This window comes from Lampetra fluviatilis, chromosome 24 (genome assembly GCF_964198595.1).
Source record: "Lampetra fluviatilis chromosome 24, kcLamFluv1.1, whole genome shotgun sequence".
Classification (NCBI taxonomy): domain Eukaryota; kingdom Metazoa; phylum Chordata; class Hyperoartia; order Petromyzontiformes; family Petromyzontidae; genus Lampetra; species Lampetra fluviatilis.
The window spans coordinates 3,866,832-3,882,020 of NC_136298.1; the positions used below are offsets into that span (position 1 = coordinate 3,866,832).

General features: G+C 50.0%; 1 protein-coding gene across 1 annotated transcript in view; it reads left to right on the plus strand.

Moving 5' to 3' along the window:
- Positions 1–15,189, plus strand: part of AGBL4 (AGBL carboxypeptidase 4) — a 423,930-nt gene that overhangs the window by 400,894 nt on the left and 7,847 nt on the right. The window contains exons 13-14 of the mRNA XM_078867531.1: positions 453–543; positions 1,473–1,606. Coding sequence (XP_078723657.1) covers positions 453–543; positions 1,473–1,578 — 197 coding nt within the window. The 3' untranslated portion in view covers positions 1,579–1,606. The remainder of the gene's footprint in view (positions 1–452; positions 544–1,472; positions 1,607–15,189) is intronic.

The window sequence follows — 15,189 nt, forward strand, 5'->3', positions numbered from 1 at the left end:
CACACACACGCACACAAACACACACATGAATGTCACGCGTAAATTGAGAAGTACACACGCGTCACGGATACGGTGTGTACATCTACGCACACGCCCCCTCACAAACACACGAGCCACATGCACAAACGTACGCACACACACACACACACTCTCGCAAATGGCTTCAACTCCACTGCAAAGGCACCTCGACGTGAATTCTAATACCCCGAAAAAACCCACACAGGACGTGATTATCATGGCCAGGGAGAATGCACTGTAAGATTACACGCCGCGTCTCCAATGTTAGTTTTGTTAAATATCCATACCCCGTCGTCGTGTAACGGTTCACACATTAGCGGGGCTTGCAAGGCAGAGGTCACCGATGCGATTCTATCTCCCGGCGCGGCAGCCTCCATCTAATTGTGATCCATAAATCCCCTGTGAAGTCTTTAACATCCACTTGGGGAGGAAAGACATGAACCTTGGGAAAAACCTGGCACGGACTTTCCTGGACTTCTACAGACTTCAAGGCATCATCCAATCAATTCCGCCCTCTGTGGCCAGGTGAGGTTAGAGGTCAAAATGTTTGAGCACTGTCCGCGCTTGCGCTTGACAGCTGAGGACCCGGGTTCTAATCCAGGCTGCCGCTTGTGGCTAAAACCGGGTTCTCATGTCTCGCGAGTCGATGGGCTGAGCTTGGTCACCAATGACCGCACACAAACAAAATCACGTTCAAATTGTGTTCTGCGCTCAAAATATTATGTTGTGTTTCACAATCATCATCGTCATCAGCCATTATTTATCCACTGCTGTACGATTATCGACATCCAGCTCATTCACGCGAGCTTCATTTCACCGCTCTATCTCCACAGTGGACGTTCATCGTGGGCATGTCCCCTGTCGGCCGCCACTCCGTCATTAGTCTCGTCCACAAGCCGTCATAAACTAAACTAAATTGTTAATTTTACCAGGTAAAGAAGGCCCACTGAGCTCTTGGCCTTTTTTCAGAAGCGACCTGCCCACAAATGATAGCTCAACGAAGTGGCTTAATGTCACGTGGCAATCTATAGCAGCCAAATACTTTTAAACGCACGTTGATTTTAAGTGTCATGGGAAAAACCGGAGAATAATCCACGCGACCACGGGTAGAGAGAGACGCAAACTCCAAATATATAGACGCCAGGGCCCGACCCTGATCGACGCCACGACCTCCTGCATACCCGGCGAGGTAGTTAACATCTCTCCACCATGGCGTCGCCTTTATTAAAGACATCTCCTGCCCAAGGCCGCGTTATTTATTCCCCAACGGTCAGGCCAGCGAGTGACGTCTGTTCATCCTGCGCGCGGCACTCATCTTCCCACCTGTCGGCGTAATCCCATTACATTCCCCCTGACCCCCGCCCCCCCGCCCCTATGCGACGCTCAATACCGCCACCACCCCTCCCCTCCCCCGTTGTCCCCCTCGCCCGCCCGCCCCCCCCCCCCCCCGGCAGTGAGAGACACGACCGCGCCGCGAAGCCGCGAAGCCGGCCGGGGAGATCTCCCAAGCGCGCCCCCACCGCTCCTGCCCGCTCCTCGGCACGTGACTTGCACGGCTGACGGAGCCGTTCCGTCCAAGCAGCCCGAGGTTTCGCCTCTCGCAAGCGCGCGTGGGTGGTGGTGGTGGGGGAGTTTGGTGGCAAGTGGGATTATTAGTATTTTTTTCTTTCTCCCGTTTTCCTCCTTGCGTCTCGCCCTGTGACCTTAGCGGCGAGAAGAGTGCCCGCGCGAGCGCCACGCCTGACCGCTTCATCCCCGGCGCGGTAAATTAGGCGAGTGTCCTGACATCCACGCGCAGGTTACATCCGCAGAGAGGGAGAGAGGGCGACGAGGAGGGAGGAGGCTGTTACGTGCGGTCGTGCGGCGCAGCGTAGCGCGCGCGCGCGTGTGTGATCTCGCCATGCCCTATGCACGCGGAGTTGTTCGAATGGGAAAAGCACCCGTGTAAAGTTCACGGCGGCGGTGGCCTTATCACTAAATTAAGCTCTGAAGCGGCGCATGTGACTGCACCTCTGCGTGTAATGAGGGTTACGGAGCCACAGCCACCACCCGCCCACCGCCAGCCCCCCGTTGCCCCCCATGGTCAGGGCGTTCGACTCGCAAAGCCCGAAAGGACGTGTTGTTCAAAGTGCCATTCGGGACCTAAGGTCAAACCGACTATCGTCTTCGTCCTTCCAGGTTGAATAAAATGAGTACCAAACTCTTAGGTTTTTTTCGGTAAAGTCACGTAGGTAAAAATAAATAATTATTAATAAATAATAAAAATAATAGAAATAATAATATAAATAAAATAATAAATCACGACGTTTCGGAGGCAACACAAGTCTCCGTCATCAGGTGGGACCGTCACAGCTAAATTTTACTGTATCAAGTTTGCTGTGACGGTCCCACCTGATGACGGAGACTTGTGTTGCCTCCGAAACGTCGTGATTTATTATTTTATTTCTATTATTACTTCTATTATTTTTGTTATTTATTTTTATTATTTATTTTTACCTACGTGACTTTACCGAAAAAAAACCTAAAAGTATGAATCCTTGCAGTCACGAAAGCTTCAAATCTAGAAAAAATGAGTACCGCTGAAGTGGCCGGGTGGCTCAGAGGTCAGTCCTGGGGTTCAGCCCCCGCCCGTGATTAATCCGAGTTCTCGAGTGCAGTAGTGAGTCGATCGCAAACAAAAACCATCGCGTTACATTTGGTTTCGGCGTTTTCAGTTGCCAAAATTCCGGCTGACGAGAATTTAAATTTTAGCTCGGCGGTCGTGCGACAACGTTGTTGGTCTGACATGGCAGAGCGAGTGAGAAGACGCTACCCCTTTACGGTGGGCAGGGCCGTCCTTAGAGGGGGCAGTGCAGGGCCCGGGGTAAATCCCACTGTCGCCTTCAAACTTAACCGGAGAAGTGCGGAGGGGGGGCCCCCCAAAGCGCGGGGCTCGGAGCGGTCGCCCCCGATTCGCTGTACCCCGAGGGACGGCTCTGGCTTAGGGGACCAGAGGTCAATGCAGGAGATGGCTCTGTGACATCCGCGCTGTGGGGCTCATCTCTGTAGTCTGTACGCCGCTGGTGTCCCACAACGCCGTGGATCGTGGCCCGTGGGACTGCTGCTGATATGAAATTCGATACGTGATTCGTGTGTCGCAACACCTAAAACGCTTAACAAATTATGCCTTGTGACGTAATTTCCAGCAAATAAGCTTTCCATTAACTAATATCAATCACGGTAATATCCTGATTTACATCTCCCCCTGTTACGTCATTTCGCAAACGCGTCGCCACGTGATGAACACCGATACCGGATTAACGTCTCATCATCCCTACTCACTCACGGCGCTGACAGCGTCGTTCGCCCTTTATCGTTATCTGTCGCCTCTCAGCCTTCGCCTCCTCCACCACCACCACCACCACTACCACCACCACTACCACCACCACCACTACCACCACCACTACCACCACCACCACTACCACCACCACCACTACCACCACTACTACCACCACCACCACCACTACCACCACCACCACTACTACCACTACCACCACCACCACTACCACCACCACTAGCACACCACCACCACCACCACTACCACCACCACTACCACCACCACCACTACCACCACCACCACCACTACCACCACTACTACCACCACCACCACTACCACCACTACCACCACCACCACTACCACCACCACCACTACCACCACCACTACCACCACCACCACTACCACCACCACTACCACCACCACCACTACCACCACTACCACCACCACTACCACCACCACTACCACCACCACCACCAGCACTACCACCACCACCTCCAGCACCACCACCTCCACCACCACTACCACCACCACCACTACCACCACCACCACTACCACCACCACTACCACCACCACCACCACCACCACTACCACCACCACCACTACCACCACCACCACCACTACCACCACCACTACCACCACCACTACCACCACCACCACTACCACCACCACCACCACCACTATTCCGACCACCACCACCACCACCACCACTACCACCACCACTACCACCACCACCACCACTACCACCACCACCACCACCACTACCACCACTACCACCACCACTACCACCACCACTACCACCACCACCACTACCACCACCACTACCACCACCACCACTACCACCACCACCACCACTACCACCACCACCACCACTACCACCACCACTACCACCACCACTACCACCACCACTACCACCACCACCACCACTACCACCACCACCACTACCACCACTACCACCACTACCACCACCACCACCACTACCACCACTACCACCACTACCACTACCACCACCACTACCACCACCACCACTACCACCACCATTACCACCACCACCACCACCAACCCTATAAATGGCTCGATTGACGTCATTGCGATATTCGTCATCGCACCTTTCAGGAACGCATCCCCCGATGTAAAGCGGGGTTTTACCCAATTACTAACGCAATACCCGCTTAATGTGACGAAGGGTGGCCGATTCTAACCACCAATTTCGCATCTCCGATTCGCACGGTTGGCTGCGTACGCTGCGAAAGAAGTTAAATTCACAGGTACTAACGGACACTTAAACAGCTTCACCCTGTGCTAAACTAACTAATTAACACTGTCAATTACTAACTATCATTCGGCAATCAACTGTCAATGTCCAGCCCGGTCCTGCCACGTGGCTTTCCTTGGGAATCGCGCTCGTTCACGCGACGGGGTCCCAGCCCTTGCCCACACAGGGGCCGTCATCGCCAACGGGAATGACGCGCGACGTTGTCCAAATCCTCGCTCGCCTTTCAACGTGAGCGCTTGCCGCTGAAAAACGAAATCAATTGGCGCCTCGGGCCCACGTGACAAGTCGTTTCGTTTTGGCTGCGTCGGGTGGTGGAGGGTTATTTTGCTCTGATTGACGCTTGACGCACGCGACGAATAAAGCCAAACAGAAACCGATCATGAATCATTATATTTCCCCCCCTCCCCTTCCTCCCTCCCCCTGTCCCATTCCTTCTCCCAGTATATTAGTGACCTTCCCCCTTTTCCCTTCCCCCTCCCCATGGGCGCAACGATGGCGAGATGTTAACTTCCTCGCCTGGTATGCAGGAGGTCATGGGTTCGATCCCGACCCGATGCGTGTATATGTAGAGTTTGCGTATTGTCCCCGTGGTCGCGTGGATTTGTCTCCAGGTCCTCCGGTTTTTCCCTCCGCATTTAGGCTCGACGTGCGTTTCGAGTCTTTGGCCGCTATAAATTACCACACGACGATGGGCCACTTCGTTGAGCTATCATCTGTGGCCAGGTCACTTCTGAAAAAGAGCTATACAGCTCAGTGTGCCTTACCTGGTAAAATACAAATGTAGTTTTAGTTTTTTTTTGTTTAAAGCTTTCGTGACTGCAGGGATTCATATTCTTGGTTCTTTCGGTAAGTTACGTAGAAGGGAAATAATAAAATGATACAAATATAAAACAATAAAAGTTCTCACGACGTTTCGACTGTGTCATGCCCCGCACGTGGTTCCCACCTGGGTGGGGTGGTGTGCCCAATTATCCCCCTTTGTAGGGCCCTGTCGCGCCGAAAATCGGGATGTTGTTCACGGAGTTTCTGTTGTCCACTCTCCCCCACCGCGGTTCTGTGATCAGCGCTTTGTACCGGACTCCCGTTGATTTGTAGTAAATGAAAAAAAAATCGGAATATTGATCGTGAAAGCTTACGGATAAAATAAACATGTTAAACAAAAATGTAATTGAGGCAATACGCGTGCCCGCTACGTCACGTTGTGACGCGCACCGTCACCATGAACTAAATCAGTTATGAAAAGAAGGAAATATATTTTTAAAAAAATACAAAATACTTTTGACTGCGTGGTGGTAGTGGTGGTGGTGGCGATGGTGTGCGACACGATCGAGGTTTGACGGTCGTCCGCGGGTCCCGGCAGGATGGGAACCGCTGCTGTGACACGGAAGGCGAGAGATCCAAGCGTGCCCTGTAGCCATGGCAGTCAGAGAGATGAGGGTGGTGCGGTGGATGTTGGGTTTAACTAGCAAAGACATGGCGAGAAATTAAGGAGTGAGAGGAAGACTCAAGGTGGTAGAAATCACAGAGAAGACGAGAGAGAAAAGGCTCTGGTGTGGTTCGATCACGTGGAGAGAGAACAGGAAAATGACGTGGGTCAGAAGGTGCAAGTGATGCAAGTGGAAGGAAAGAGATCAAGAGGAAGGCAGAAGAAGAGGTGGAGGGGCGATGTGGTGCGATCGGACACGGTGGCCGGCGGAGCGGAAAGAGAGATGGCACAGGACATGGCAGCGTGGAGAAGGGTGCTAGGACAACAGATTCCACACGTGAGTGGAACAAGCGCGTGGAAGAAGAAGATCCAAGCGTGCCCTGCGCCTCGAGACGTGACCCTGAGAGCACAAATGGGATGAAACTACAAGAACGGCTTCGTGTAGATGTGTACCGCTTTGTGGAACGGTTGTTTTAATGAGATGTATGGCCTCGGACATCCTGATGTGGAATTTCCGTCTCCTGGCTTGTTTGGACCGTCAGCCCGAATGCTCGCTTGAGTGGGGGATACACGATGACTTTGGATATTGTAATAGTTTAATAAGATTGTTGCCGTGCAAAAGTTTTAGAAATACTGAAGCTGATGTTTTTAATTATCTGATTAAATATGCCGCCGATTTTTGACACCGGCGGCTTTGACAAAAAGGTCAGACAACATTTTATTTTTCGTGGGCTCACGCGTGTGAGGATGAGTTAATTAACTAAACAAATGTTGAGCCGTCTCTGTAGTCGGCTGAATCTCTGTCTTGATCATTTCTCGCGCGTGAATTAACGACAATGATTGTTCGGCGTTGCGGCGCAAAGCCACGCGTGGTTTTGAACCGTTGATTGCGACGTTGAGATAAGGGGATTTTAATAAATTTCTGCTGAGCATCATAACAGACGTTGCAAGTTGATTAGATGCACAAGTGTGTGGCGGTGGTAATGCTAATATATTCACCCGCTTTTGAAAAAAATGGAAAAAATATAAAGACTGCTGAAGTTGCCGCTTCAGTAAACTCAAACCAATAAATGGAAAGTTAATTTTAACAAATACCGCCATGTGCATGGTGCCGTGGTGTGATGGGCAGCGTTGTGGACTTGCAATCCAGAAGCGCCGGTTAGACTCCACCTCCCGGCGTGACGGTGAAAACAACGGGGACGGTTCCAACTCCGTTTGAGAAAACGGGAAGATTTCTTCACAATTCTGGCAAATCGCCTGATGAAGCTGGTTATAATCACCAGCAAAACGTCGTCCTAAAAATTGTCAATGTTGTAGGTTTACTCTCCAACACACCGGTGTGCTGAAGTAGTCACTCATTGGCACGTTCTGTTTACCTGACAAACCAAAGTAATTGGCTGTGTCCGGGTGGTGGTGGGTTAACAACACATTGATTATAAATGATTCGTACATTCCTCCACTATTACCCACCCAAGCGGTATAAACGGGTTCACCGCAGTTGAGTCCATTGACAGGCCGCGTGCGGTGGGGTAACGTGTGTGTACTCCCAACTCTTCCGAGCATGGAAGAGTAGACCAAACGCTGTGGCGTTGCTCTCTCGAGAACTCCCTTCAGTGGAGGTTCTTCCACCCAGCAAGTGGCGTGAGCAAGACATTGCAGGTCTGTCCCTCTATCTCCCCAGCACGTGAGTCACCACCACATTGCGGTATCCACGTGGAATTGGGCAACAGGTGCAGTGAGCGAGCACCTTACAAGGGCACACAATTGGCAGCTATTCAGGGTGGTGTGGCCAGCACCATGACCTTGTCACCTTTGTGTTCACACAGCGCTGATGTCTCGACGAAGCGCTAGGCACACACGCAGGGCTCCGATAACCCGTGGGAATTCCGCAAGCACGAAGGAGACGTCACGGCGATACGATCCGATGCGCTCCTGACGCTGTTATCTGGGCTTAATGACCACCTTCGAATGTGAAATGGTCGTTGCTGCTCTGCATCTACATCAGCCGTGCAAAAGAAGAAGGAACAACCCAGTTGTCCAGAACGGGCCCGCATACTCTCCCAGCCATTGAGGTTAGCCATGGCCGGGGATGAAACCCAGGTCGCCGAGGTTGTAGGACGGTGCCCCCTAACCACCTCGCCCGCCCCCCCCCCCCCCCCCGGTGCATGGGATGCAGTGGGACTGCATCCCATGCACAGCGCACGCACGCTCGTTACACGAGGCAGAATGTTTCGCTGCGGTAATGTGGAGGTGATGTGTTGAGCACAGTTATTACAAATGCAAACTTCGCTGGGGTCGCACGTTATACTGGGGGGGGGGGGGGGCACGGTGTGATGACAGCGGTGACGGGGTTTTGTGCGCCCGTCGAGTGCGATTCGGCTTTACGATGAGGCGAGACGCGCGGAGACCTTTTGACATTCGTGGATCCGCAAACGTCTTGTTTTGACTCGCTGAAACAGTGAGCAACGGTCTTAAACGCTGCCAGTTATAGCCTGCTCGTGAACGGCCTCTGGTTTCTACGAAAACTAGAAACTATTTAAACTTTTTTTTATTTTACGAGGTAAGGCCCACCGAGCTATGTAGCTCTTTTCCAGAAGCGACCTGGCCACAAATGATAATAGCTCAACGAAGTGGCTAATAACGTGGACATTTTTAGCCGCCAAATATTCTAAACGCGTGTTTCTAAATGTGGAGAGAAAAACCGGAGAACCTGGAAAAAAATCCACGTGACCACGGGAAGAACATGCAAACTCCAAATATACAGCAGGCGTCAGGGTCGGGATCAAACTCACGACCTCCTGTATACCAGGCGAGGTAAGTAACATCTCGCCAACGTGGCAAATACATTGGGCTCTATGCAACTAAGGTATACTTCACGTTTGAAAGGGGCCAAGATTGCTCAGAGGGTTCATAATGTCCATGGCAGAGCTTGAAGCGAACAATGCTCACTGGGTTCCAATCCAGAATTCACCAGCCTATTAATCCGGGTTCTCAGTTTAGCGAGTCAAGGGCAATAGTCTGGTCAGCAATGACTGCACAAAAAACATAATTTACTAAATTACATTGTTTCAATTTCGATTTAAAGCTTTCGTGACTGCGGGGATTCATCTTCTTGGTTCTTCCAGTAAAGTACATTGTTTCAACTTAATTGGACCTAGCCCAGTTCCGAGAACGAACATGAAAACATGTTGCGTGATTGAGGTGACAGGATGGCTCAGAGCGCTGAGAAGACACCACTGAGATCTTGGGTAGCAAATACAAGCAGCCAACCCTGAGAAGCCGGAGTGTCCAGCCTAATGAGGTAGTAAAATTGCCTATGCACTTAATTTGACTGCATTCCATCGTTGAGAAATTAAAAAAAATCGGTATAATTTGCGACGAAAATTAAAAAAGCAGACAATGTATCCCTAACACACTCCACGTAAAAAAAAAATGTGGATATATATTTTGTAAACAACCCGTCAGCTTCACGGCCTTCTGGGTGTGCATCATTTCAGCAGCGTTGTGTCTTCAAGGCAAGCCACACTCTGGACCGCCCTCCGTTGCGAGGTCGGTTGAAAAATGCTGCCCCCTGATGTGTGGATAAGGGGTCGTTTGGAGACACCATCTCTTTCCCCAGACTGTGCTGTAACGTATGCATGTTGAATTTCTTTCGCACCGTATGTAGCCCACTGTGCTAATCGGAAGTGCGGGGGAAGGACAACAAAGTAAACCCACAAAAAAACTGTTCTAAAGAAATGAGTTTTCAATCTCGACTTTAAAATGAATAGCCCCAGTGGCTCCCTAATATCGGAAGGAAGAGCGTTCCAGACGGCCGCAGAAGCGCATCCGAAAGCGCGCGATTCGGTGACCAGCGTCTGCGATGGCGAGCAGCCAAAAGCCGCGTGATGGTTTATGGCCCTTGAGGAAATCGGCAAGGTATTGTGGTTCATTTGTGGCAAGGACGGTGAGCGGGGGTGACATCAGGGGCCGACGACAGTTCACGATGGATTCGTTATCTCGGAACACGACGGCGCAATTGTGGTGAAAATTCGGGAAGATTTTAATTACATTTAAATATCAGTCGGTTGACGTGTTTCAAAGGTACTGTTTGCATAAGCGTCAAGAATTATCTTGCGTTGAGTAAGAGAGGCCCATAGAAGTGTCCATGTAGGCATGCAATTTTACATCTTGGCATTATATACGTGACCTTATTAGTGGATCTATTTCTTTTGTGCCGCGACCTTTGAAATGCTTCGTTAAGTGAATTATTCAATGCTTCGTGCACCTTTGGCAAAAATCAAAATGCGGGAGTCCCTTTTCTATTTTAAAGGTGGCCACAACTCATAACTCTACCCTGCGCGTGCCATTGACCTACTTAAATCACCAAACTAATCCATTGTATTTGACGTTCCACACAACAACAAACAAACAACGATGTCAAATGAACCCCCTCGATTTTGTTTTTCCTGCAGCCTTCGCTTACGACTAGGAATTGTTTTGCCCTCATTCGTTTCACTAGAGGAACGGAACCTGCCATTGCTCGCTAAAGGTCGACGGAATTGATCAGGAGGAATCACCCCCCAGTGAGAAGCTCGCATCTGGGCTCCAATTCCAAATGGCTCAAATGGCGGAGCCTAAACAGATTGAAGAGAGTGAGTGGCTCTAGAGCAGGGGTCGGCAACCTACGGCTCCGGAGCCGCATGCGGCTCTTTACGGGCTGCTTCTTGACGATATGTACGTATGTACAGTATGTACTCAGATGCATTGCGGCTCTTGAAATACTGAATTTTGTACCGAATTGGAAAGAAATAGCTCTTCTTGTTATTTTGGTTGCCGACCCCTGCTCTAGGCAGATGCAACTCTCTCGTGAAATCATGGTTGGGGAAGGGGGGGGGCTTCTGCACAACCGAACAACGTGATTGGTCAGGAGAAGCAAACCATGGATCATCTCCTGACATGTACCCACAATGCACTTCTCAAGATTTGGCAATGCCAACACCCAGAAGCGATGGCCTGCGCAGAATATTGACAAAACACTTTGTGGGTTGGACAGGAGACACGACGAAGAAGCTCGGGATTTGACTTCGCTGCTACGCATCGTAGCTTTGACTTCCCGCTGCGATGTTCAACAACGTCACCGCTGGTTGCCAGATATGATGAGCGCACGAATGCCGTTTTGCCACGAAGGGCCGTCTGCTCGTTCACAGTCAGTCCAGTAACTGCCGTCAACGCATTATGGTGACTGCGTTGGTAAGTGGTGGTGAATGGGAAAGGGAGTCCACACGTGTCGTCCTGCAAAGGCAACTTCTCCCCGTTGTCGCGTGGATTTTTATCCTGGTCCTCCGGTGTTTCCCTACACATTTAGAATCAACATGCGTTGAGAGTAATTTGGCTGCTATATAATCCACTTCGCTGAGCTATAATTTGTGGCCAGATCGCTTCTGAAAAAAATTCTATAGCTCAATGGGCCTTACCTGGTAAGAAAAAATAGTTTTAGTTTAGTCTCAAGACATCTTGGAAGATCGGACCCCAGAGCATGTTGGAAATTCTGCAGTTGATCAAAAACCATTCACTCACAATTTAGGTGTGAGCCTTAATAATGCCTATGGTCAGATCACCTGCAGTGCAAGCACCTTGGCAGGCAATGTGGTGGTCAGCAGGATGCCCAGTGCAGTGAGGATGATATAATTGTTGTACTGTACAGTACTGTGATTCTATCGCTCCCATGAATAAGCTCCTAACTGGAGGGGTGCCGGCGCTATAATGAGTGGAGAGGGGAGGGCGAAATTGGACAGGGCCCTCAATAAAATTATGACAACATGACACCATGCCAGCCACGCCACGCCACTGTGGATATCCACAGGACGAGGAATCCATCACTGTCATCACATTATCCGTAGGGGTAACCACTGTTGACTTTCAACAAAGTGTACTCATTTTATCCACCCTGGAGACAAGAACGAGTCAACTCCTGAGCAGAATTTTTAATCGCAACCTTTCCCTCCTGAGCAATGCGCTCCAGCCGGTATACGGACTGAAAATAAATTGCTACTAAGAAAACCACAGCTAATCTGATTACAGCAACATATTACTTGTAAAGGTGTAACTCGCCCAATACGACGCAACATCTCTTCTATGCCTGCTCTAGTTTTCTTTGTTGCTGGCTAATTTACATTACAGGCCTTGAGGGTCTCTGCTGAGCAACCGCGATAAAATAAATTATCTTCTTTTTCCTCCGCCATCCCATTTTCCTCGCACTTATATTTATTTGTGTTTGTTTTTCCACGTCACGCGGCCGCAATGCAGTAGGCGGACGAGGCAAAACTCCAGGCGGTGATATATCAGCAAAAATACCATTAGCTCTGACAGCGAAAATGGCACTAAAATATATGTTGACATTTGACACAACCGAGGAATGGGAGAGAGAGGACGCGGGTTGTTTCTGCGATTAGTTTCGACGTTTATGAGCCGTGAGCGTGTTTTGGGTGACAGTTCAACAGTCGCACAATCTCTGCCACACATTGCCTCTCCTTTCTCGGCAGGAAATTGCAACATTGCTCATCCCGTGGAGGTACTCGGCCACCGCCATGGGATTGTGGAAATGCCACCGCTCTATGATAAGTGCCATTGAGCATTCATATTATCATCACCATCATCACACGTTTTTTTCTAGATTTGAAGCTTTCGTGACTGCAAGGATTCATATTCTTAGGTTTTTTCGGTAAAGTCACGTAGGTATTTTTTTTTTAATAAATCAATTCAATCACGACGTTTCGGAGGCGACACAAGCTTCCTTCATCAGGTGTAAAAGGGCACAGCAAAATAACTGTAGCGCACCTTTTTAAACCTGATGAAGGAAGCTTGTGTTGCCTCCGAAACGCCGTGAATTAATATATTTATTTTCAGTTATTATTATTTTTATTTTTACCCACGTGACTTTACCGAAACAAACCTAAGAGTATCATCACACGTGTTCTATCTCCTGCTGGGTGAAGGCATATTTGCGTTATTGCCAATTGATCATGGTCCTGCGATGCCACGAATCTATATCTCATCGTTCCACCTCCACGGTGGTTGTCGTCTCGGAATCCAGTTCCCTCCTTGGGCTGCCATTCCTTCACTCGTCTCGTCCGTCACTCAAAACATGTCCTGACCCAAGGCCACTTGCACTCCCATAACAGTATATGTGATGTCTATAAAAATTAGAAAAAAACAGCAAGATGAATGCATGAAATGTCTCATTTTGCAAGTAAAATTACAGCTGGGCAAGTCCAGCGGTCGCTTATGGCCAGATCGCCGTCAGACTTTATAAGCTGAGTGTAGTGGCGCCTGGCTATCGCTCGGATGGGTGACCTCCATGGATATAGCTTGCGGGGTTGTAAACAACAACACAAACATATACATCATTTTTTCAGAAGCGACCTGGTCACAAATGATAGCTCAACGAAGCGGCTTATCATGTGGAAATGTATAGCAGTCAAATAATCTAAATGCGTATTTCTGAATGTGGAGGGAAAACCCCGGAGAAAAAATCCAAGCGACCACGGGGAGAGAGAAATGCAAACTCCAAATATACAGGCGTCAGGGTCGGGACGGAACCCACAACCTCCTGCATACTGGGCGAGGGAGATAACATCGCCACCGCTTTTGGAGAGCAACGGGCGGTATGGTACTGTACTTCTAAGCCCCCCACGTCTTTGCTTCCAGTCTTTTTAAACCTACACTGACCAGCGTGGTGAAGAATGGTCAAATAATTTTCCCACGACCTATTGAGTGTGGGTAGGATCAACAGTGCGTTCACCATAACATAACGACTGACGTTCACCACGAAGTGGCGGTGGCGTCACCACGGCGCTTGCGCCATGCTCGGTGCACTTTGAGGCCACGTGATGTGTCAAAGGCCCGCTGGCAGGAGGTCACGGGACAGACCCAGCAGGTGCCATGGGTTGTCTGAGATGACAGGCCAGATACTGGGGCTTGGAACGTACACATGCCGGTTGCTGCAAAGTCGCCTTGGCTTTCTTCTCATAGACGATACGATAGCGACCCCTTGTGGTCAATTCGTGTGCTTGCATCCGTCACTGATATTTCTCTAACGCCGCTCAGGATCGTCTTGTGTTGTGCCGCGTGCTCAAAATAAAAACAATTCAAGCGCTTTCACGAAATGACAAAAAAATTTAAACTCGACGGCCACGAGAAGAATATATGCAAGAATGGTGGTGGCATCTTGACATGCAAAGCACGCTGTGATTCCGACTCTGAATGCGGGGAGGGGCATTATCAGAGGGTACACGATATGAAACTGTTGAGGTTGATTATAGGTCCTCCATTAACTAGAATTCACATTTCCCCCTGTTTTTAAACAATTTAAATAGTTTGTTTAGGTACTGAACGGGCGTCGCTGTAGTCAGAGCACTCGCTCGCATTTTGTGTGAGAGGTCCTCCTGTGGACAAACGGAACTCCGCCATGGGAACGTGGAATTTTGCGTGGGTGGCTCAAGACGAGCCAATTTCTCGCTTAATCAAAAAAGCCACGATCCTGAAATAACGAATTGCGCGTCGTGCACGTGGTGAGCAGCAAATACCAGTACACCAACATCTTGTGTTATACTGTACCTCTATGCGTCCTCGTCTGTCCTCCTTCCCCGCCTTCACTAACCCGCACAGCCCTGCGTGGTGAAGTATGGTCAAAAAACCGCCACGACCCGCACGGTTCAGACAGTATAGGTCCAAATCCAGCAGCGCGTTGAATAAGGGGCTGTGGATGTGCATGCTATTTTGTATTAACGTATAACCAAAAGTCATAATTACAAGTGTCTATTTGTTCCGTTAAGCGGGTGGGGCAGTGCTATCCTACCCAGCATGCGGCACATATTTATATTACACATTCCTGCGGAGGAAGCTGGTAGGAACGTTGGTGTATTCCGCAAATATGCCCGACTGTGAGGGCGGGCACAAGCCGGCGTGAGTAGGTTAAACGTTGAGTTTTATAAGGGCACCACGGGGTAACCAACCCCTCCCCACCAAGCCCCACCCCTCCCACTCCCCACCCAGCCCCACCCTCCCCACCCTCCCCACCTTCCCCTCTCCACCCAGCCCCACCCCTCCCATTTTTTTATGCACGACGGACGGACACAAGAATCCCCTGTGGGCTGGTGGAACCAGGTGGTTCCT